The following is a 23,927-nucleotide window of genomic DNA, read 5'->3' as shown; positions in this document are numbered from 1 at the left end:
TGTTAATCACATTTTTAATCATAAATTTTATGAATTTGATCGAGTTTTTATCATCACTTTCCCCCTGACTAATTTCTGCATGCATCATTTCTGTAGAGTCGAGCAAATGTTCCGAAATGTAATATTATCTGTGTTATAGTCTTACCTTTTTCCATTTTACTGATCTATACACTAGAGATATTGTTATCTGGACTGCGTCTAGTCCCAAGCGTTGCAGATTATTGATCTTCTACACCAGTACCATAAAATTCCAGCAGCAAACCGACTAAGCTGGATTGGGAAGTGTTATGTAAAACTTTTGTGGTTTCTATTTCGAACAATGTAGGTATATATTTCCAAAGAAAAACATTAAATGCTTATTTGTTATGGTTTTTCAAAAGTAAGTTTGGGACGATCATTATTTTTATCTGATGTATTTACTCCGTGCCCTATATCTATCCATGCATTTCATGATGTACTTATGTTTGAATTAACATGGGTCTAGTAGCTGTTTCTTGTTCTGTTCAGTGCATACTTTCTTTCTGCTATTGACCATTTTATCTGGTAATGAGGGCATCCAAAAAGGTTTTTAATGACATTGCAGTGAATCAATTTTAGGGAATAAACTTGAGTTTTATAAAAATTATGTTGGTGATAGGCATTATTACAGTGTTGATTAATTCTTAATAATACTTGTTCATCAAATATAGGTTGTTTCACTCGGCTCATTTGTATTTATCTGCATCTTCTCAGAATCAGGGTAAAGCTGGGCATGAAATTCAGAGTTCTACGTTGGAACTTATTAATGGGCTTGTATCCCTTGTTCACCAACCAACAATGCCTGATGTGGCTCAGGAAGCCATGGAGGCACTATTAGTTCTGCACCATCCTGAAAAAATAGAGGTTTGGAATCCAGAAGCTCCCATCAATACATTCTGGGATGTTAGGTAAGTGTTCCAGAAATTATTTTTTTGTAAATCCGCAAGTTCTCTCACTTTAAAAATTCATTTGATGGAGTAGGTGCAAATTAATAGGTGGCTGTGTGGAATTTTTCCAACCTTTCTTTGAGCTAGGAAATTTTTGAATCAGCACACTTACCGGTAACATCCAGAACAGCATATTTATTCAGCTGGTGGAATATTTTTTGCCTTCTAATGGCACTTCAGTAGGCAGTACTTCTTAACCCAAAGGAGCACTTCGATTTTTCGAGAAAGTGCACTCAAATTGAGTCAAGACTCTTATATTAAACATGTATTGCGGTACATAAAAGTTTATGCATGTCAGGTTTTGAGATACTACTTTACCCACAGAAATAATGATGCTAATAATTGTATAAGGTAGCTTAATTTACCTGCAAAAAGAAAGGGGCATTAAATTTGGTACCAGGAGGATAGTTTATGGTTTGTCTGTTGAGTTCTTCATCCATTTGAGCCACAGCTGGTGTTTGCACCGCTGTCTGTCATTATAAAGTTCTTAATAATAAATTAGATTTTTTGCCTCTGATGCAAATTCTTTTATATGTGGAATGTGAGCATTCTTCATATTTAGCATATTTCTTCAAGTGCCTTCTTTTCTCTCTCTCTCTTCAAATCATGGTGCAGTTCTCAGGTGCTGTTTTCCATATCCCAAAAACTCATCCAGCACCAAATTCTAAATTACACTGATATTCTCAAATGGCTGAGGGAAATACTGGTGTGCAGGAATGCCTTCTTGCTTCGCCACAAAGACTACGCAACTGTTGGAAGCCAAATCGCTATCTGCAGACAAGCACACATCAAGTTGGAGGCAAGTTTGTGAACTAATTAAGTTTTTACCATTTTAGTTCTTTTGCTACTAAAAGTTGGCACTGTGGATCCTTCTTGGGATTATCATGTGATTATTTCCATTAGTATTTAATTCAGGACTCATTCATTTTTTATGTACGTCACGAAAATTTGTGGGACTTTAATTCCATTTGCTCCAGTAATGACTTTGTTATAAATGATTTTTTCATGCTGTTAAGGGATAAGGGATATTGGAGGTTCTTAGAAAATTACTTATGCTACCACTTTCTTCCGAAATACGTAGGTTTTTATTAATATCACAAATATTATTTATTTTATGTTCACTCACAGGTTAAAATAACATTTGTGATTAGTTAATGTATCAAAGAAAATGAGATGTCCAAGTTACTTGCAAATCTTGCATTTTTGTTTCCTAGTACACGAGTCTTGGATTTTATATTCTTGAATTTTACTCAGTGCCCATATTTTGGTCCAAACAATTGTATGAATTTAAAGTTTTCTGCAATTCATTATGGTAACTCATGATCTAAAAGCCTTCCACATATTTAACCGACCTTAGTGCCTATCTCTTGTTTCAGGTTGTTTTCTTTATGTACCTGTGGAGCATAGATATGGAAGCTGTTTTAGTTTCCATGTCATGCTTCAGCCTTTTGTGTGAGGAAGCTGAGGTTCGTTGTGGATCTGAGGAGGTTTCGGTTACTTATCATTTGCCTAACTACCATGTGTACCAGGAACTTGCTGCAGCATCTAACATACTCACTACTGGTAAGTTTTTGTTTTTTCCAACATCATCTGTTGTTGCGCAGAAAAACATGAAACTTTGAAAATGTTTCAATCATTGAAGAGCATACATGCAATGCCACCTGAATAAACGGTTTGCAAGATGTAAAGGTGTCATTACTTACATTGTTCCTGATGTGGCACTCTGGAATATCTATTCAAGAAAATTGTAATTGGCCATTTTCAAATCTTTTCAAATCTGTCAAAATTTTAGGTGGTTATCATTTATTTGTGGTGCCTTTTCTTTCTACCTGCAATTCACGTTAAAAAATTGTGATGAGTGTGGAATTTGAGTTATGTTACCATTTCATTGTATTTGTTAGCATCAGAGTGTTGTGAGAATAACTTTAGTGTTTTATTGTCTTGTGGTTGACAATAACAGTTGTTTAATTTTTGAGTGTTCTGTTTCAATACAGCCAGCCTGGAGTCAAAAGTATTTTCTCGAGAGTTTTATCAGGGTAGGTGTGACTATATTTACATTATTCTTGCTGTTGTCATGTGCTGCTCAAGCATATTTTGTTGTTTTGGTTTGCTCTGTTGTCGTTTTTGTGTCGCCACAAATTTTCATTCCCAATTTACAGTTATTGTCAACTCCAGAGTTTCTATCTGTTAGGCCCACATTATTGAAGAGTGTCTTGAATATATATTCCTATGTTTTATTTGCATAATTCATGCAGCACTCAGTTCTGTTTATCATGTGGTCATGGATCCCAACATGCAAGTGAAGTCTTTCAATTAGCCTGTGTGTGAAGTTCAGAAGTCATATGTGTACTGTTTCTCTTACCACTTAGCTTCCACTCTCAAATGGTTTAAGATATTTTCATTCATTATCATGTTAGCTTCTCTCAATGCACCCCTTCTCACTATTAATATTTCTATCTCAAGGTCGAGCTGCATTGCAAAAGAGAATAATGGCTTTACTCCGCAAGATTGAACACTGCGCTAATGGAGTTCAACCTGTAAGTTAAAAGTTTACATTGTTTCTGTGTGGTGAAGGTGATTTATTTAACTTGGGAGTAGTAACGTAATTTTAGTGGATGTAATTTATCCAAATTTTGAATATAGATTTCCATAAAACTTTCCTCTTATCTACACTTAATGTTATGGATGTAATTTTTAAAAATACATGCACATTTCACAAATGGTTATTTCTATGGTAGTTTAAATTACTAATCCGTCATGTCATGTATGTGCCAATTTTTCATAATGCCATGACATTCTTGAATGAGATTCCTCTACAGCTGTCATGTATATCGAATTTAGTTTCCGTCCCAGTCAGCACAAAAGATAATTAAGACAAATTAATACAAAATAAAGATAAATTTTTCTGTTAATTTGGGGAAAATTTACCCTAGTAATCTTTACCCTTTCTTTAACACGTTACTACTTGTGTGCTGAATTGCCAAAAGTGAAGTGTAAAAAAATATAAAGTGAGGAATTTATTTAATTGTATGAGGTCGAGAAAAGTTTAACGTATAAAAGTAAAGTTCAATATATCCACAGCGACACTGTAGTGATATTTTTCAAATCATTTTCGATTTATTTTCGCAAATAGTTTCACATTATATACACGCTATCGATGAAAGGCTATGACAAAAATTCAAGTACTTAAAAATTACCGGATTATTTTCGTAAATAAATAGAGGAGAGCACTAATTTTCATCGGATAATTATTTTCGTTAAAATAATTTTATGAAAGGTGGAACTCATGTCTTGACGGTTGGCTGTTTGTAAAAATGGGGTAAAATGGGCTCTCTTTTGTGCTGACTGGCATGTTATTTGCCAGATGTGTCTCATGTGGCTTGGGTGGAATAATTTTTGTTTATTATTGAAGGGAAGTCTTTTATTCAATTCAGTTTTATAAATTTCCTCTCCTTCACAAAATTAATATTAATACTATCTTAATATGCACGAGCAAAGTCAACCAAGTAGAGTACTTCTTTTTAAATTTAAGGCTATTGAAAAAACTATTTTTTTTAAGCTTTTAAAAATATGTTGATTTGAGAAGGAAGGCATGAATTCTCAGTCTGCACTTCCAAATTTATTCTTTTAAGGATTATTTAGGTCTCTTTAATTTTGATCATCACAGTTTTTCTGTTCCCATCGCATAGTGATGATTTTCTAGGCAGGTATGTGAGGAAGTATATTGGGTTGAAAAAAACGTGCCCCTAACTTGTTTACTCTTGTTCTTTTGCTTGCTAGTTTAAATTTTCTCTTGTGAAAAGTGAAATTTGTGAAAAAAGTATTGATTTAAATGAAAAATTATGATTTATTTTAAAATTATTAATGATTTTATTCCATTTTTTAATGATAAAGTTTTTGGGAATTGTGCTCATTTAGGAAAAAAATTATGTTAATCCTAAAAAAAAAAAGATTCTTAGTGCTTCACAGAGTTGCTTTCAACCACATCCAGTGTAGCACATATGCATTGCAGCACTGCTGAGAAAGACATTAGCCTATAATTATGTTGACTTAGTGGGCATACATGGTGGCAATGAGATAATTAGCGATAAATTAATTTTGATTCATCATAATTCTTTTACCAAATTTATGGTGCCCTAAAGAGTTGTGCTGGCACACTATGAATGAACATTGCTTGTTGTGGTTTTCCCTTGTTCATTCATATTTTGGGACCACAGTTTTGTCATTTGGTCCTGAAGTGGTGAATGGGTGAAACATGCTCCACAAGTATGAATGAATGAGGGAAGAATCTGAACAAAGTTTGCTTATTCTGTAGATATTTTAGCTACTTAATGCCCACCAAAAACTTGTCTATGTAGTATTTTAAGTGTAGTACCTCATATTTGATATAATGATTCTTGGAGACCTGGAAATTCATGCTTCATGCTACCTAAAAACATGGAGATGTGAGGCCAAATAATTTTAGATTGTTATAATATGTGTATCTTTCATGTTAATTGGGTCTACAAGTGGTATATTATATTCTTACCAACTTTCTTTATCTGTTAGTAACCTCTTTCATAACTAACTGCAAAAATGTGGAGAAACTAATTATTTTAGAATTAATTTCATGTTTTTGCATTGAAAATAGGTTAAATATATGTGGCATAATCTGGTTTAATTTAACCACTCTGTGCTGTAATGTTATTCAAAGCCTTTGAAGTAATTCATTATTGAAGCTCCATCTTGGTGTTGGTGAGCTTTTTCAGGGTGTCCAGTGATATTGAAATTCTGAAAAACGTGGAAAACTTGAAGGAATCATTATTTCTTGAACATCCGTGTGGTTTTTGCATTTTTCTCATAAACACCAGAAATTTCTCATTAATTTTAATGGGGCCGCTAGGAGGAACTAATTAACTTCACCTTTGCTCCTAATGTTTAATGTGTCTCTATTTTTGCTGCTCATGTATACTATGCTAGACCCTGTGCATCAGGTAGTTTCATGTATTTTGATCAGTTTTCCAACCCTCTTCTTACCTGACCACAATGGGCTCACATGGTGTGGTTTGGGAGTTGGTCGGAATGCCTGCTCTTATCAGATAGCCTGGTTGATCTCTTTCTTGATATGCTCCTATGGGTGGTGGAGTAACCTCCGAAGAGGCAGTTAAACTCATATAAACCGAAATAGATTGCAGTATAGGTCTAATTTCAACAATGCTAAACCAACCGTTCTTGGGATTTCCAGTCAAGCAGTTCCTTCTAATTTTTTTCAGGAAAATGTAAAACTTTGATCAAAAACCTCGGAAACACATGAAAAATAAATTGTGATTAGCTGGCCACCCTGATTACTTATGTTTTCCATTAATTTTCCTGTAAACAGCTCTGGTCAATGGGATATTCTCTGTCTATAAGTGTTCTCTGTGTGTGTTTATCATGTATAGATGTGATTGTGCTCTGGGTTTTTTCCTGCATTGCATGTTGCTCTGGCTTCCTTTTTCCTGCATCACCTCTGAGTGTCCTGTTAACCATCCATTTTACCATACAACTCCCTGTCAATGCTTTATGGCCCATCTGCGCAATCCTCTATATCTCCAGTTTGTGTCCGTGCCCAAGGCATGGGAGGAGACATTCCGCAACTGGGAGGCGTCCACCAAAATGCTCACGTCGTATCCGAAAGCCAAGATGGAGGATGGCCAAGTGGAGGCTGCATTCCACCGAGGCATGGGCAAGAGGAGAGCCTCGCATCAAAGTTCAGAGCACGAGTTGGAGGTAAGGGCGTGTGTGTGTGTCATCTTCTAATCTAGCTGCATTGTCAAATCAATTGAGTTGTATTGAGATCGTAGAAAAAAATGCTCTTTCATTCCCACATAGCAAAAATACGTCCCGGATATGTCTCTGAGTCATCTCGAATATCACGTGTTACGTCTCAGAGACATTCTTAGAGCTTCAGAGACATCTCTGAGATGTCCAAAAAAAAAAAATGGTCTCTGAGATGTCTCATTAAACTTTGTACTATGGTATGCTTTAAATTTAGGAAAAAAAATAATTAAATGCAAATTATACATTTATGGCCTACTTTTCTCGATCATTTGTAGTGACAAATTTTTGTTGGATGGCCTTTTGAAAGTAAGAAACCCATATTAAATGTCGTGATTTTAATAATCAAAACTGCAGATTGCACCGAAAAATATATATGGAAGGTATTGATGGCATTTCAATGTTTTTTTTTTTTAAATTCCTGAACGTCTCACGATTACATCTCTGAGACATCTCCGAGACATATGTGATATTCAAGACCATAGTGAGACGTCTCTGAGAGGTTTGTTGCTATGTGGGTTAACTCAGAAAAAATTTTTTTGGTATCCAAGGCAGTTATTACCTCTTTTATTAAAAAAATTTGACTTTCTTTGCTACTTGGTCCTCATTCCCTTATTGTAAAGTTTTCCTTTTGTATCGCCTTCTCCACATGTAGATTTTTATTTACTTTATCATCCTGATTTATTCAAAAATGTGAAACTTAAGGGTTCTGGCTGCAGTATGTAATAGTATTAGAGATGGGTCGAATAGCAGATTTCTCGAATTCGAATATCGAATTCGAATATTAAATCATAGCTCGAATATTCGAATACCTCGAATTTCGAATACCTCGAATACTAAATGATGAATGCTGGAATGTTTGACTCGGTTGCCTATGCAGCAGGCAACACAAGATTTTGGGGAGTAATTTTGATTTCCTTAAAATGATTCGAACAGGAATTTAGCTGATTAATGAATAATTTAGTTTTATGGAAACAATTGGGCATATAATTAATTCAACTAACATCGCTTTACCCCCACTCCTGCTGCCAAGTGCTAGCTGACAATCTGAGGTATTTTGCAAAATACAAGCACTTTTCCACCGGATTATCTTCAATTATTTTCAGTCCATCTTTGGGAGTTCTCACGAGATAAGAAGATGAATTGGAATTGCTATCAGGGAGAAACCAAATATTCTGAGAAAATATCCTTTTGTCTGTGACTGTAACAATAAAGATTTATAGCACCACTCATAAATTGTAACTTGATATATGTTTTCGGAAAAAAATACCGCATCAACTTCCGAGAAGCTCTGCTGCTCATATCGAGTTTCGCCAGAATGCTAAGTCTCCGTCGAATTTTGACATTTATTTCTTTGCGTAAAATGCTTAAATAAACTCAGAAATACGTCGTGTTTGGTCTTATTCTTTTTGAAATTACGAGCACATTACTAATATTTCAATTCAATAAAGGTGTAACATCAATTGACGAAAGTCATTCTTAGACACCCTTTGTGCTAATAGATGACTCATGCAGCGGTTGACCTCCACAGAAATGGGGAACTTCGAAGCTGGTAGGAAAAAAAAGGTCAGTGGGGGAGGAAAGGGAGGGCCCGAAACACGTTTCTATTGTTCTCGCGTATTTTTTCGAAGCTAAGGTCTTCGTAATATGATCCCTGCGCGAGCTGTGACCTTTTTTTATTTTGAAGAAGAGGAAAGCCTCAGAGGGGGGGCTAGTGCTGAATGGAGAGGGATACCGGACCTTGGGAAATGCGCTAATGTAAGTATCCCACGGTACTCACACAGCAGTTGACCTCCAGAAATGGGGAACTTCGAAGCAGGTAGCCAGAAAAAGGTCAGTGGGTGAGAAAAGGGGGAAGGGCGTGAAACACGTTTTTATTGTTCTCGTAACTCGATATTTTTTTCGAAGCAGGGGTCTTCGTAATGCGATCCCTGCGCGAGCTGGGACCTTTTGCTTGATTTCGGAGAAGAGGAAAGCGTCTGAGTGGTTGAGGCGAGTGCTGAATGGAGGGGGAAAGAGGATCGTGGGAAATGCCCTAAGGTTGCTATCCCACGGCACTGAGTTTCTCCTGGTGGGGGGAATCGAGGATTTTCGGATTTTTTCACCCGACTATTTTCGGTTCCCCTCGTCGAACACTTTTCACCGCTAAAATCCACGAATTTGATGCAATTCGTCAGCTTGCGTAAAACGGCGCTGCGAGCACTAAATGACTACAGTTCTCTACATTTTTCCGAGTCACTACCAACGACGTGCGTGCGACAGTGTATGACGCGAAATTCAAAGTATTCGAGGTATTCGAGGCGGTACTTTTCGCATAACTATTCGAAATCTCGAATATCGAATACTTTCTAGTATTCGAGGTATTCGAGTATTCGCGGATACTATTCGCACATCTCTAAATAGTATCCTATTTTGAGCAAATTTGTTATCTGAAACTCTGTTATCAGTCCACATCTTTGAGTAGTTAAGAGAAAGTCAGGGGGTAAGTGACTCTGGGCTGGTTGCCTCCCACAGGGATGTATGGTGGACAGTCACCACCAATGAAAACATTTTTTTTAGGGGGAGGGTGGCACTAAAAGCTTCTAAAAGGAACTGAGAACCCTCCCTGTACTTAAGTCCATTCAAAATTTCTTGTATGCGACTGAACTCGCACGACTGATCTTGCACAACGAAGGGGAATTTGGTTTTTTCCGAAGCATCTTCAAAGGGTGATGTGCGACAGTAGGCAACAGGTAAGTGTGCTCCCAATCATTGCCCACCTTTCTCTATGCATCCTTTTCTCTGGGAATGCGAATACAATACACTCTGGATTATCAGGGCTAATGATGAGGAAAAGCGGCATGAACAATCGGTAAAACACGGATAATCCAAACTTTAATTTCTTGTAATTTTCATAATTTACGTAAATCAAACAATTTATTATTACTTACGCACATTGTCTATTATTTTAGATTGCTTTCCGCGATCTTGTTTACGGTGATAATGTGATTGTACTCATATTCCTACTGCTATACATAATACCTGGTTTCTGAAAACCATGCACCGGTGGCTGTGATTTCACAGATTCAGAAAAGTGGTTTGCAGGAATGCCTTCGAACCCACTGGGCGGCATCGGAAACTACACTGACAGGCAACATGCCGAGCATTCGCGTCTTGTACAAGTTGCCCGGGATGCAAGTGCTGCACGACGTGGATCCATAACTAATGCGCCTGATCCCGCACTGAGATGTTTGGAAAAGAGGAGCACAGAACTCCTGTGAAGGCAACGGCCTCGCAATTACGCCATCACACAGTAGCGGTTTTAGAAAACCAGGACTTAAGACAAATTGTCTATGCAGGCGGTGTAGCATTGTATTTAAAAAAAATGCAAATATCTTGGTGCTTTTGAGTTCGATTTTATTTTTTCATAATGATCGCCGGAAACTTTGAAGGACCGTGAACTCGTGCACGGATAATCCGCAACCCGGTTAAATCACAGCCGGATAATCGGGAGTCTGCTGTATGTTGCTAATGATGTTCTGAGACCATTCCTCTCTGCATAGCACAAAGGATGCCATGAAGCCATGGGAGGACTTGACAATGCTGGTGCAGGGTAAACAAATTGTGCAAGGAATGGAAGAAGATGAGAGCATAACATTATTGTGCAGTGTGTTATTTTGAGACGATAGTTCATAAAATTCAGCATGTAGGATGCGATTATTGTTCCTTTCGCTTCTGTAGAATAATGTATTTTATATATGATGAAAATTTTTAAATCACAATAATTATTTTCATAAGTTTCATGTGTATCAGTTTGTTTCAAAATAAATTTCCATCGTTGTTTATTGATTAAATATTTTGGTATTTGCAAGAGGCGACCGACAGCCGAGGTCATTTGTGGTAAGGGTATGTAAGGAAGGGTGGAGAGAAACCTGGCATCAGCATTAGCCAGCTTTTAACGAAAGGTGCCAAGGAGACCACTGCTAATCGTCCCATCCGACGGACGGAGTGTTTCGCTTGAAATGCCCTCCACACAATGTTCAAGCAGGGATGGGGCAGTCTCTGAAAATTCTCTGCCACTGCTGGGATTCGAACCCAAGCCCTCGGGGTGGGAAGTCAACACTCTGGCCACCACACCAATCCGATCCCCATTAAATATTTTACGTGCATTCTCTGCAATATGCAAGTGCGTACCTAGTAGGTTTTCATTGTGATTCTATTGGGTCAGTCTATAAAATATTTGAGCAGTTACAGTGTTTGATTGGATTTGGAAGAAATTTGTAAAACTTAAACAGTGAATCCAAAATTATACTATGAGTAATAAACTCAAGACTAAAATGTCTTTAAATAAAGTAACATTTTACAGTTTTCTGAAATGCCAGTGGACTCACAAATTATGGCAAATACCTTAGTTTCAACTGACAGTGCCGACGATCTCAACTTCACCTCAAGAAAGGGAGTCGAGTCATAGACCAGTTGCCTTGCTAAATCCTTATTCAGCCTATATATTTTGGTATCTCCAGAGAAGGATTTGGTATATCTCCAGAGAAGGATTTGAAAAATATTCTGGTTAATATGGTTAGGGTAATGAGTAGATATCAACTGAAAATAAGCACGAAGAAAACCAAGATCTTAGTATGCAGCAGAAGATAAGAAGTCAATACCAACATTAAAATAGGGAGGCAAAAACTGATAGAAGTGGATGAATTCTGTTATTTAGGAAGCAAGATAACTAGTGACGGGAGAAGCAAGAAAGAAATTATCAGCAGAATAGCCCAGGCGAAGAGAGCATTCCACCAAAAGAGAGACCTGCTTACAGCGGGAAACTTAAATATGGAAGTAAAGAAACAATTCATAAGAACCTACATCTGGAGTATGCTCCTATACGGAAGTGAGGCATGGACAATGACCGCAGCGGAGAAAGCAAGGATAGAGGCCTTTGAAATGTGGTGCTACAGAAGAATGATGAAAATCAAATGGATCGACCGAGTTAGTAACGAGGAAGTCCTAAGAAGATTATAAGGAGATTAGAGAAGCCTCATGAAAACCTTAATAAGAAGACGGAACAACCTTATAGGCCACATCTTGAGACATGATGGCGTGATGAAGACAATCGTTGAAGGACAGGTGGAAGGCAAGAATGGAAAAGGAAGACCTCGAACAAAATATATGGAACAAGTAAAGAGAGATGTGAAAGAGAAGAAATACGTAGGAGTGAAAAGATTAGCTGATAGGAGAACTGAGTGGAGAGCTGCGTCAAACCAATCCTAGGATTGTTGACCAGTGATGATGATGATGATATTTTGGTGAACCTCCCAGTGGAATGGGGGATTGTTGCTGGTACATAGGGCTGGAATTCCTTCCTCTTCCATCTCCATGTTTTCAATATCAGCAAGTAATTGCAGTCGCACTACCACAGCGGCCATTTCGCTACTGTTCTCGTGTGTGCAAAAGAGAATTTCTCCGGGTTTGAGGGAGTGAGTAAATAAGTGAGTGAGGGACCGTGAATGAATCTGGTGATTTGAGCATACCCAATTCACTCGCCGTTTGAAAGAAGGTCATGTGACTCGTACGAAACCCTTCCCTCGCATGCGAGTGAAAACTCAGGCATAGGCCCCCTGGCTACCTGCGTATGCATATCAATGGATTAACTGTGTGGGATTCACTTCTTAATTGTCTCTACACTCTTACCTTTCTTTTTCTAAATTAGTCCATCCAGAACTCTTTGCTGCAAACCCTTGAATATGCCTATAAACTGCACTACTAAATAGCTATTGGGTGGGGTGACACCACCAGAAAATGAAAGTAAGGGAACCCCATTTGAAATCCTTTGAAATTTCATATGGACAATTGCTCCATTTGTCAATTCATTAAGAACACTAAATGAGGTAATGCCTGCTTAATCTGAAGTCTCAACTGTAAACAGTCAAAGCAGAGTATTTTCATCAATAGAATTGTTAAATCCACAAAAGTTTATGTGAAGTAACCACCCCTTTAATGTAATGATTACTTAGCGAAGTATTGATTACAAGTTCATAATTCAAAGTATCAACTGCTAATAAAAGTTTCCCAAAAAGTGGTATAATTATCTCAGGTAATTGAAACACTCTTTCTTGCTTACATCATTTCTTGTAGCAGCATTTTATAACTTAATCAATATTTGACAAATGTATTTTTTGTGAAAAAAGAATGATCAATGACATGTTTTTAATTCCATCCATGTGTCTTATGTACCATTGTTTCAGTTTACTTGGAGTTATTATTGCATTATTTTATAAATAATTGTTCTTTAAGTTGCATGATGTTTCCAGTTTATGAATTTATGAGCTAAAAATGAAATATTTAGCTTGTGTTTTCTTTCAATGTGTAAAAATTCATCGAAAAGTTCATACCAAGAGTTGAAAGATACTCTACGCGTATTCTACCAGACCAGAAACTTCACTGTGTGTGATTAATGTATGGTTTATCTGGATTTAATTAGGGATAATGAGTCCTCTTTTCGATTGCTTAAGAGTGTATTATCTTAGCAAATCTTATTTTTCAAGCATTAATAAAAAGCTTGACCATTTCCTATCATCCCACAGGATCAGATCAACGAGTGGGCCAACATGACTGGGTTCCTGTGTGCCCTGGGTGGAGTGTGCCTTCAGCGCAAGTCGTCGTCACCCCGCCCTCCTCCACTCTGCAGCATTGTGTCGGCCGTCTCATCCACTTCTCCTCCCTGCGTCTCGGCCATGGCGGGAAGCGTTGCGGAATCCCGCAAGTCCAGCAGTGGTGTGCTCCCAAGCTCTAGTCAAGATGTCCAGTACTGCCCAGTCACCCAGTGAGTGGAATGGTGGTCCTCATTGATTGTTTGGACCGTATTCTTAGTCAACCCTACATATCCGTCCCTTTCTTTCCGTTCCTGAGACGTAGAGGGCCTATGACTGCTGGGAGGGAATGAAGCCATTGTGTTTGAGACTCTATAGCGGACCCTTTTCTGTGTTGATGCTATTCATGCGCAACTCGGCCACCGCTCCATTTTTCCCCGTGAATACCGATGACCTTGACGGCTTTAGCGTGGAGGCTCTACCTGGAAGTCAATCGCCCGATAACCTATGACGGCAAAAATTACGTCTCAAACCGTATTGCTTAAAAAAACTCATTTCCCCTAGCTCCACACTTAATTAATGATCTTAATTAACTATTGTCATTCTGTTAAGAAGACGAGATAAATTACTTCGGTAGGCCGGCTATCTGGACCCAATGACAAGTAATGCTTTTGGCCATTGCACAGCAATGAATTTCGATTAACATATAAACAGAAAAGAAGATTTGAGGCAAGAAATACTGTTAATATGCGTAAATAAGAGCTATTTTGTGTGTACTTAGCGCAAGTTCACGTTTTATCGTGAGAGCATTTAAGTTTTTTGATTAGGCTACACTGCGTTGCGATGTTTACCCGAGGAACGAATTTGTCCTATATTGAAATTGCACTATATGAGCCATGGGTGTAATTGTCTGGGGTTAGTTTAGTAATACATGCTTGATATTTGTAGTATATATTCAGCACTAAGAAAGTCTAGAGTATTCATAACTGTAATCTGTTAATGGTAATGGCGAGAGATAAAAGAAATGTGGGTGATATAATTTGTATTTTTCTTAGGGGATGATGGCATTTGTTTAAAAAACATTGGGTGAAAGTTCTTTAGTAGAATATCTATGTGTTCAGAGTCTACAGCCCACCCCCAAGCCAGAACACATGTGAGGCTGGAGGTGTTCAGACTCTATCCTTATACATGTACATATTCAGGGTTGGTTTTCTTCAGGCCCACCGTCGTTTTTTATGTCCTGCCAGTTCCCTCACTTCCCTATGCTTCATACTCCCCATATTTGTTGACTTTGACCAAGTACATATTTGTTTCTTAGATTCCTACTTATGTTTGTCATTTATTCTATTTAATTTTTAATAAGGTGCTAGTAGTAACAGGGAAATCTTTGTATTTTAGATTTGTTGGTCAACTCCTTCGCCTGCTAGTCTGCAACAATGAGAAATTTGGTGCCCAAATTCAGAAGCATGTCAAGGAATTGGTTGGCCATGAAATGTCGCCAGCTCTTTACCCAATACTTTTTGATCAAATCAAAGCTATTGTGGAGAAATTTTTTGATCAACAAGGACAGGTAATTTATGCCGCGTTTTAAACATTTATATCAAGGATACTACTATTAAATTTTTTATTGATTTATTTGTCATTAAAAAACGATCTATTTTTTAGGTAATAGTATCTGATATTAACACCCAATTTATTGAGCATATCATTTTCATCATGAAAAATGTGTTAGACACAAAGACTGATCACCCATCTGAGCACCTTGGTGTTACCAGCATTGAGGGAATGATGCTTGCTATTGTGAGGTAAGTACGTTGGGTAACTAATGTTAGCAATTGCAATTCTTCAATTTGAACATGTCAATTGTGTGAAAAACTATTTCATGGATAGTTTTTTTAGGCGAATGCCTACTTTTGAATTATTGGTGACTGAGCCAACTCTACTGAGGTGGCATATGAAGTCCTCTCAGTTTTTCTGCTTTTAAAATCACTTCACTGCAGACTATTGGTGTGAAAGCTGCTGTTGAAACTCTTGTTGTTGGATTTAGTTATGAGGTAATGATAGTGGTGCAGTACCAGTATCTCACAGAGTTGGGTAAAAATGAAATATTGAACTTTTTTTTGCCATCCAAAATGACCATTCAGACCAGTAGAATGATAATATATTTGAAAAGTGATAATCGGTAATATGCAGGACCAGGTGCATTCCAGGATTATGATTTACTAGGTTCATTTTCTTTTTAGTGAGCAATTCAACTAATTCATGTTATGGCCATAATAAGCTGGGCAATAGGTGGGATATAGTTTTTCATATCTTGAAGTAATCCTTCTTTTTGAATGCTGCCTCATCTATCAGAATATTATTTTGTAAAATTGATTCAACAGTAAAATGAATATACTGTATTATACTTCTTCATCAGTGCTCCTCTGTAAGGTCAACATCAGATTTAGCTGGCTTCTTCTTCATTTAAGGCCTAGGCATTTCCCTGTTGGTCCCAAAACAGGATTCTGTTTTGTATTAGTGATGTTCTGATGGTGCTAAGTTATTCTGTGTTATGAAGGGGCTACCTCCTTCACTTCATTTATACTTGAATTAGGCGTGAATGATTGCATGGAATACAAGATATCCTCCTTGTCTCTATTTTATGAATCATTCTGCAATGATTTCACCAAACCAAAGTATAATGGTACTAGAGTTAGTTTTTGGAAGTAAAGTCATAGGTATGTCGTGTAGCATCCATGGTGATTGGATGATCATAATTAGAGATGTCACCTACCAACCACATTTGTATCTATGTTGATTAAGAAACGCAATTGTTTGCTGCTAGCATGTTGATACATTGATACCTACGTGGGTAAAAATATGGCCTATGGAGGAATAAGTGAATGCTAGTGACTTCGTTTTTTCTTCTGGATCATCCCAAGTCTAAGTTGTGATTTTTGGCCAGAGTGACATTGGGCTTAACATTTATTTTGAATAAAATTGTTTAATTATAGTCATACCTTTATTACTGTACAGGTATGTGAGGCACCTTGACATGACTGTTCATGCAGTCCACATTAAGACAAAGCTCTGTCAGCTGGTGGAAGCGATGATGAAGCGGCGTGATGACCTAGCATTTAGACAGGAGATGAAGTTTCGAAACAAGTTGGTCGAATATCTTACGGACTGGGTAATGGGAACTTCACCACAAATTGCTCCACCCAGCTCAGGCGATGTTAGCATTATCACCAGGTCAGTATAATTTTTTGCTGTATGCTTTGCTGATTTGGCTGACACCGATAGAAACATACTCAATAAAGTCATTTTAAGGAGTTAGTTCTCTCTTTTTTTCTTTTGCAAAGGTGTTCTGGTCTTAGAATGATCTCCTTTGATTGCAGAATTTTGGTAAAATTGTGCATTTAAAAGTTGAAGCCTTTGAGTGTAAGGCATAGGTAATGAATACAGGGCGTGGCAAATCAAACAGCGCAGTTTTAAAAGTCTCTCAAAAAGTGATGGAACTTACTAAAACAAGGTGTATTTTATTTTCTTCAGTACGCCATGCTGTTTTATGTATTTATTTTTTAGAATAACATGAGAAAGATGACGGGAGCCTGCAGCGATACATTGACGGAGGTGATTTCTTAAGTTTTTGGATGCGTTTTGACACGCTCTTTTGAGTTCTTCCTAGGTGTGAGATCAATTTTTAAAAGCTGTTTGCTTCAGGTAGCTCCACAAGAACAAGTCCCAAATGCTCAAATCCGGTGTGTGTGTGCGGGCCACACCAAATCACCCGACAGAAAGATGTGGCATGTTGGGAATATCTGTCAAAGCTTCATCATTGGAACTGAGCAGTATGAGCAGTTTCCTTGTCCTGTTGGAACCAAATGCCACCTATGTGTTTCCCTCACAAGGTCTTCCAATATTGGATCAAAACATTTTCAATATATTGCTGTTAGTTGTCATTATCTTTCTGATATCATTTTTAAAACATAATGCATAAATTAAAAACATAATGCATGGGCAGGAATAATTGGAAGTTTAGAGTTTTATGCTAGGGAGGCCAGCATCCTTCAGGGTTTTTTTAAGGGGCTATGGAACATCCCCCAGTGAAACAGAGTATTCCATTGCCTATAAGTGTTCGTGGAAAATTTGTCTAAATTAGCCTCTGAAAACAACATTACTATCTACTAAGTAATATCTAGGACTAAAATTTATTTAAACTTTTGATGTTTTTGTTTTCATTGTACTTGAATGTACAGGTTTTGTGCTTTATTGGACATATTACTATTTTAATTGGTAGGGGGCCTCCCCTCTTCCCCCTAAAACTCTGCCCATTGGTTAATGGCATGATTTACTGAAGAAAATGAAATAAACCTCATCTCTGTAAGTTGTGTTATATTATTTTTAAAAAGACTTTCAAAACTACACTGTCTGATTTTCTTCTCCCTGAACTTGTTTACTTAGCATAGAGATTTATTTGTAGATTTTTCAGTATTCTTTGGCTAAAATCAGCAGTCTTGAATTCTCTATTGGTAATTGGGAAATACTTTTTAAATTCATGCTGATTGATAAAATGTGTTTTGCTTTTATAAAATCAGGAATTAGCATAATGTTAAGCACTTTTGATGTTTTTTTATGATAAAGCTAATACCATTTTACATAAATGTTGTATAAAAACTGTTTGGTTACAGTCTCTTCATGCTTATTAATCATTATGATGATATTTATAACCCATTTCTTCAGCATTATGGAGAATATTTCGCAGAAGTTGTGAGCATTTTATATTGCTAAAGTGAAATTCTTTTTTTACAGGAATGAAATTTTAACCTAAATTAGAGCCAAGTTCCCAAAAGTAATTCCTGTCCTTATTGGGAAATAAATTATGAATAAGTGACTGATGGGATAATAAATTATTATTAGACTTCAGCTTTTACATTTTCTGTGAATTTTGTTGTTGCACTTAGGAGTGTGTTATATCATTAGGTTTGTATAAATAGGAAGAGCTGCCATTATTTTTTATGGCTACATGCTTCAATAGTCTATATTAAATAGGCCATCAAGATAAAATGAAATAGCAGGTACAATTTGGTGAAAGAATAGAGGGAAAGAGTTGAAGATGGAAAATCCAAGTGGTATAGAGGTTGAGTTATCCGAGTGTGATTTTTCAAATTTCATTTCCATTAATCCGGCCAGGATAATTTTGAAGAGAAATTGACTGAAGGTAGTAAAATGGAATCTGAGGACACTCAATACATATGTATTTATTTGTGAATCATGTTTTTAGATCACTTACGTTGTTCATATAGGAATGGGTGAGTCAGTCAAGGCTGTCCTCAGCTCTTGTCTTAGATGGAATAAATGACTTGATTTTTTCTGCAATATGCTACCCAGACTATGAAATCAAGCATCAATCAAGCTTTCGTTGAAAAGTTGCATTATTTTTACTAGTGATGGGTCGATTACAAAATTTTAACGATTCCGATCCCGATTCCGATTCTGACATTTCGATTCCGATTTTACCGATACCGATTCCATCGATTCTGACACCATAGGCTCCAAGAGAGCCCTGAGTATAGTCGTATTCACAGTTATAATAAAGATTAAATACTATCTATGTATTTGAATCATGTAATATTTGGCCCTTTCAAATTCTCAAGCAGAAAAACCAACATGCTTATGCTCAGCCAGCAGGTTTTGATGTCTCCATGTTACAGTATTACTGCCTGCAGAAAATTGCCTTTTGATACACACTTGTGTGACTGGGCAAGTACTTTCCTACCAAAATTGCAAGATTTCGGAAACTGGAATTTTTATAAAAAACTATATCACCGATCTTTATGGATCTTGAGTCCTCATGGAACTCTAAGTGACTAAGTGAATGGACTAAAGAACTTAGCTTTAGTTTTGTAGAGCCAAAAAAATCTATACTTCTCACATCATTTAATCAACCTTAAAGACTCTTGTTTTCTTTTAAGTTCAAGAAAGAAACTAAACGCTACAAATGAATATCACATCGGACGGACGCAGTAATACAAAAGACTAAAAGATGCCTTGTGATGTGAATACCCCCTTTCCGCGCGACTCACCTCGGCAAAGGTGGAAAGGGAAAAAGGGTATTGGTTGTTGCCTTTCGAGGAAACAGTTCATTTTCCTCTCTCATGCCGACTTAATCTCTTCACTTTACTTCAATACCCGAGCCATATTTCTTATGCGTGGGATGGTTCCGAAAAATATCCAATCCTCAGTATTTTCACTCGAGTAATGCATTAAATGGTCAAGTCGATCTATTCATAACCCTTTCTAACACCCTCAGTTTAGTTTTTTTAGTCTATGAAGACGATTATCCGTGATTTAAATGACGATTTTCAAGACTAAAGTTTTAAAAAACTTGAAAAATCGGCCTCAGTTACCGAGCCCCAGAGCTCCGCGGTGAGTAGCTCAGTCTTGACGCGCGATTGAAAAATCGCTCTTATTTCCTTCGTCGCAAACATTTTTTTCCAAAATTTCTACTTAGTACTCTTTAGAAATCTCTACTTTGTATAGTGGTTCAAATTTTCCGAGTTATATTTTTCGTAAATGAAAGATAATGTCTACTTTATGTCAAACTTCAAGTGAAAAACGGGTCGACCATTTTGCGTTGTAAAACCAGACAGATGAAAGCCAAAATCTTCATAAGTCATTGGAAGTATAGGCAAAGCACCAGGTGAAAAGAATATTGCGTTTTTTATTCCATAAAAATCATACCAACGCAACACCACCTGGATAAATTTAAAAAATTTCAAGGATTAACGAGATCGTGCGTGGTTTTGAAAAGTTGGTCATGTTTGGGCCACTGTATCATCACATCACATCATTTATGAGTATTTACGCTAAGTTTCAAGTCTCTATCCCCAGAAAGGTGATTTTGGACTTTATTCCAGCTTTTTCCGATTTCGGACCGGTGTGCGCCGGGTCGGAAGATGATCGGCCGCCACGGCTGGCGTAAAGGTATTCGGCACCCACTTCGACAACTATAGAGTATACAGCAAGCTGAAACTACCAGGCCAAGGCATTAGAATGACTTATCGGCTTTAATAACTGTATTACTACCTCAGTTTCATGATAGCGCTTCCTGTCGGCAGATTGCTGGACCTACTAGCCTCGAAAGCTCTGTAACCGTAACTTACTCGACTCGACATTCGTAATGCTACTCGAAACGCTCGAGTCGAGTACCACCGACTCTACTCGAACTTTCAAGTACTCGCACATCCCTAGAACATAATGTGTTTTGTTATTATGAGTACGCGGCGCGAAAATTCAAATGACAGTTGGAAACGCGGTCGTATATAAATTTGTGGTTTGAAGTACTACTGGAATCGGAATCGATTTTTCACCTTGGCAAGTACTCATTTTCGATTCCGGTTCTTGGCCGAGAATTGAAGAATCGAGGAATCGAACCGACCCATCACTAATATTTACGATTGATTGATTCTTGAATTACGAATCAATGAGGTGCTCAATCTCATGGTTATCCTCATGTTGTCAATTGAAGAGGTACCTACTAATGTTTGTTTTCCTTGCTCCTCTTCGCCTTTGTTCATGTTGGGATTGCAGCTCTGACTGCATGGAGACAAATCCGCACAGGCAAGTTATCAAAATGTGAAAGTTGTTTGAATGAATTTTTTGTCCTGTACCTGTGGGAAATTCATTAATTCCTGACTAACACTGTAATTAGTGTGTGCCTGTATCCATTTCGCCAAAGGGATTTGGATCAAGCATGTATGGAGGCAGTGGCTGCTCTACTGAGGGGGCTTCCTCTGCAGCCTGAAGAATCGGATCGAGGAGATCTCATGGAGGCAAAGAGCCAATTGTTTCTCAAGTACGTACCTTTCAAGGAAACAAATCTGTTTTAGAATAGCCTTTATAATATAGGCAACCTAAAATGTGTACATGTAATGTCATTTCTCTACGTAATTATCGAGTGCCACTTAAATAAAAAATTAATTGGAAAACTCATTTTCTCTAACTGAAATTGAAGGGCACATGTTGTGTAACTTTGTATTTTCTGTTATATGATATGTATCATGCACCGACTGTGTAATTATGTATTTATTGCATATAATCAATTAAATTTTATTATGGAATGGCTTCAGCACCTGCACTGTGGCTTTTATGGTTGTATAGAACCCAAAAATACAGAATTTATTTTCCTTCCGATGAATTTAAAATTGAATTTTAAGTGTCATGTAGTTTTGAATTAAATCATATTTGCCTGTTATGAACTGTATCACACAATTTTATCAAAAATGAAATTGTCTCAGTACACTGATGGACTTGTTCATTAGTCAAGTTGCTAAAATGTGTTTCTTTTAAATATTATTCGTTTTCTGAAATTTTTGTCAATTGTCAGATGTTGGGTGCCTGATTCATTGAAGTTGTACTTTGTTTAGTTACCATCTAGCTAAAGTGGTGACCTTTAACGAAAATATGGCTGCACTCTTGCATTTGATTTTTATTTAGACAAAATGTTGAATTTTTTGAGGCCTCAATTTATTATTTATCAAAACAATATAAATCTACATAATTTGTTCATCAGGTTTTTACCAATAACAGCTTTTTAATTCAAAAAATAGTACATCCCTTCTATTAATATTGTATAAATTCTGATATTGTTTCACTATGCAATTCTTGACTGTAAAATTCCATTTTGATTTATTTGCAGGTATTTCACTTTGTTTATGAATTTATTGAATGACTGCAGTGAAGCTCAAGATGTTGATAAAGATGTGTCAAGGCAACGGGTTCAAGCTGGAAAATTGAGCACACTTAGGAATTCAACTATTCAGGCCATGTCAAATCTCCTGTCTGCAAACATTGACAGTGGTCTCATGCACTCAATAGGTATGGTGTTATATGGAGTAATTCATATAGTAATGCATGTTGCATAATCATCAGTTTTGGTTTTTACTTGTTTTGTATGTGTTAAAGTGGTCAGTTGGACGAGTTGCGTCTTGGTAGCAACTCGTATTAAGTTTCTTATTATGACGTGGTCATATCTCAATCTGCATCAAATTAATGGTGAATGTGTTTTAAACTTTTGCGTTAGTTTTCTCGATGAAAAAGCAGAAACAACATTTTTAGAAACCTTTGCGATATTTTATTCAAACTTCTCTCTCCTTGAAATCCCAATGCATCTGCAGCGAAACCACCAGAATGTCTACCAAAACCATTCACAGCCAAAAACCAACAACGGGTGCTTTCCATATTCATGCGACTGACGCTTCGACTAGGGTCGACTCACAGAAACTGTGTATAGCTCTCCAATTCCTGCACATAATCGTTTGTTGACTTGCGTCACTACAGTCGGCGACACACATAGAATTGAACATGAAAACCGTGACGCAGGTCAACTTGTGTCGATGACTGGAAAGCACCCAACCAATGACACACAACAATTAAAAACACATTGATACCAAATGCAAATATTTGAATGTCAATACAGCATCCCAAAACACAGCAACTGCTTCAATCAAAATATTGGCAGTTATTCATATTTATATTTCAACAACATTTTCATTTTTATCCTTGTAACTCAAGTTCACTATGATTAGAACGTAGAGTACTTTTGGCGTTGTAATTTAAAATGGATGAAAAAACTAATTCTCATCAAAAAAATACTTTTTCAAAGTAAAATGAATGCATTAAAAATAATTTTTCAGTTATTTTTTTTATTCTTAACTTCATCAAAATTCATGTTTTTCATGCCTGTTGAATTTATTATTATTGCTGGCTTTTGCTATTTTTCCTTCAGACCTGGGGTATAATCAGGATTTACAAACTAGAGCGGCATTTATGGAAGTCCTAACCAAAATCCTTCAGCAGGGAACTGAATTTGATACCTTGGCAGAAACTGTACTTGCAGATCGGTTTGAGCAGTTGGTTCAGCTGGTTACCATGATTAGTGATAAAGGGGAATTACCAATAGCAATGGCTTTAGCAAATGTTGTAACTACTTCCCAGATGGTGAGTTTAATGTGATTTAAATATGAAATCTTGACACGTTTATGTAATTTTAAAAACGAATTTACAAGTCGTAATATGTGAGGCAACTAATGGTCTAACTTTAAATATTTGAGATAATTTGAGTTTGATACCTTTTGTAGTATTGCCAATGTAGAGTTATTTTATTTAAAATGTTGAGTGAAAAATGAACCTTTTTGAATTTCAGGATGAGCTGGCCAGGGTGTTTGTCACATTATTTGATGCTAAACATCTGTTGTCTCCTTTGCTGTGGAATATGTTCTACAGAGAAGTGGAGGTCTCTGATTGCATGCAGACTTTATTTCGGGGAAACTCTCTTGGGAGTAAAATTATGGCTTTCTGTTTCAAAATTTATGGTGCTAGTTACTTGCAGAATCTTCTTGAGCCCTTGATTAGGCCTTTGCTCGATGAACCCAATCAAAGCTTTGAGGTTGATCCCGCTCGGTAAGTCCAATTTTGCATTCTTACTTTTATTCCTTCAAAAAGCATTTAAGGTACCCACAGCATGATGTACTTAAATGTAGATGTGCGAATAGTATCCGTATACAAATATTCAGATACCTTGAATACTAGGAAGTATTCAATATTCGACATC

The 23,927-nt window shown here is 36.9% G+C and overlaps 1 protein-coding gene across 9 annotated transcripts in view; it reads left to right on the top strand.

Moving 5' to 3' along the window:
* Nucleotides 1-23,927, top strand: part of LOC124156553 (neurofibromin) — a 115,273-nt gene that overhangs the window by 26,368 nt on the left and 64,978 nt on the right. For 4 of the 9 annotated variants that reach the window (XM_046531164.1, XM_046531167.1, XM_046531165.1 and 1 more), the window contains exons 12-26: nt 733-926; nt 1,581-1,764; nt 2,342-2,528; nt 2,960-3,001; nt 3,429-3,502; nt 6,540-6,713; nt 13,325-13,563; nt 14,729-14,900; nt 14,996-15,135; nt 16,349-16,564; nt 20,906-20,935; nt 21,027-21,170; nt 22,014-22,192; nt 23,103-23,314; nt 23,520-23,776. In XM_046531164.1, the coding sequence (XP_046387120.1) occupies nt 733-926; nt 1,581-1,764; nt 2,342-2,528; nt 2,960-3,001; nt 3,429-3,502; nt 6,540-6,713; nt 13,325-13,563; nt 14,729-14,900; nt 14,996-15,135; nt 16,349-16,564; nt 20,906-20,935; nt 21,027-21,170; nt 22,014-22,192; nt 23,103-23,314; nt 23,520-23,776 (2,444 nt within the window). The remainder of the gene's footprint in view (nt 1-732; nt 927-1,580; nt 1,765-2,341; nt 2,529-2,959; nt 3,002-3,428; nt 3,503-6,539; nt 6,714-13,324; nt 13,564-14,728; nt 14,901-14,995; nt 15,136-16,348; nt 16,565-20,905; nt 20,936-21,026; nt 21,171-22,013; nt 22,193-23,102; nt 23,315-23,519; nt 23,777-23,927) is intronic. The other 5 variants (XM_046531169.1, XM_046531168.1, XM_046531161.1 and 2 more) reach the window with 3 other exon arrangements.

This window comes from Ischnura elegans, chromosome 3 (genome assembly GCF_921293095.1).
Source record: "Ischnura elegans chromosome 3, ioIscEleg1.1, whole genome shotgun sequence".
NCBI lineage: Eukaryota > Metazoa > Arthropoda > Insecta > Odonata > Coenagrionidae > Ischnura > Ischnura elegans.
Note: the sequence above shows the minus strand (reverse complement) of the source record. Positions and strands in the feature narration are given on the sequence as shown.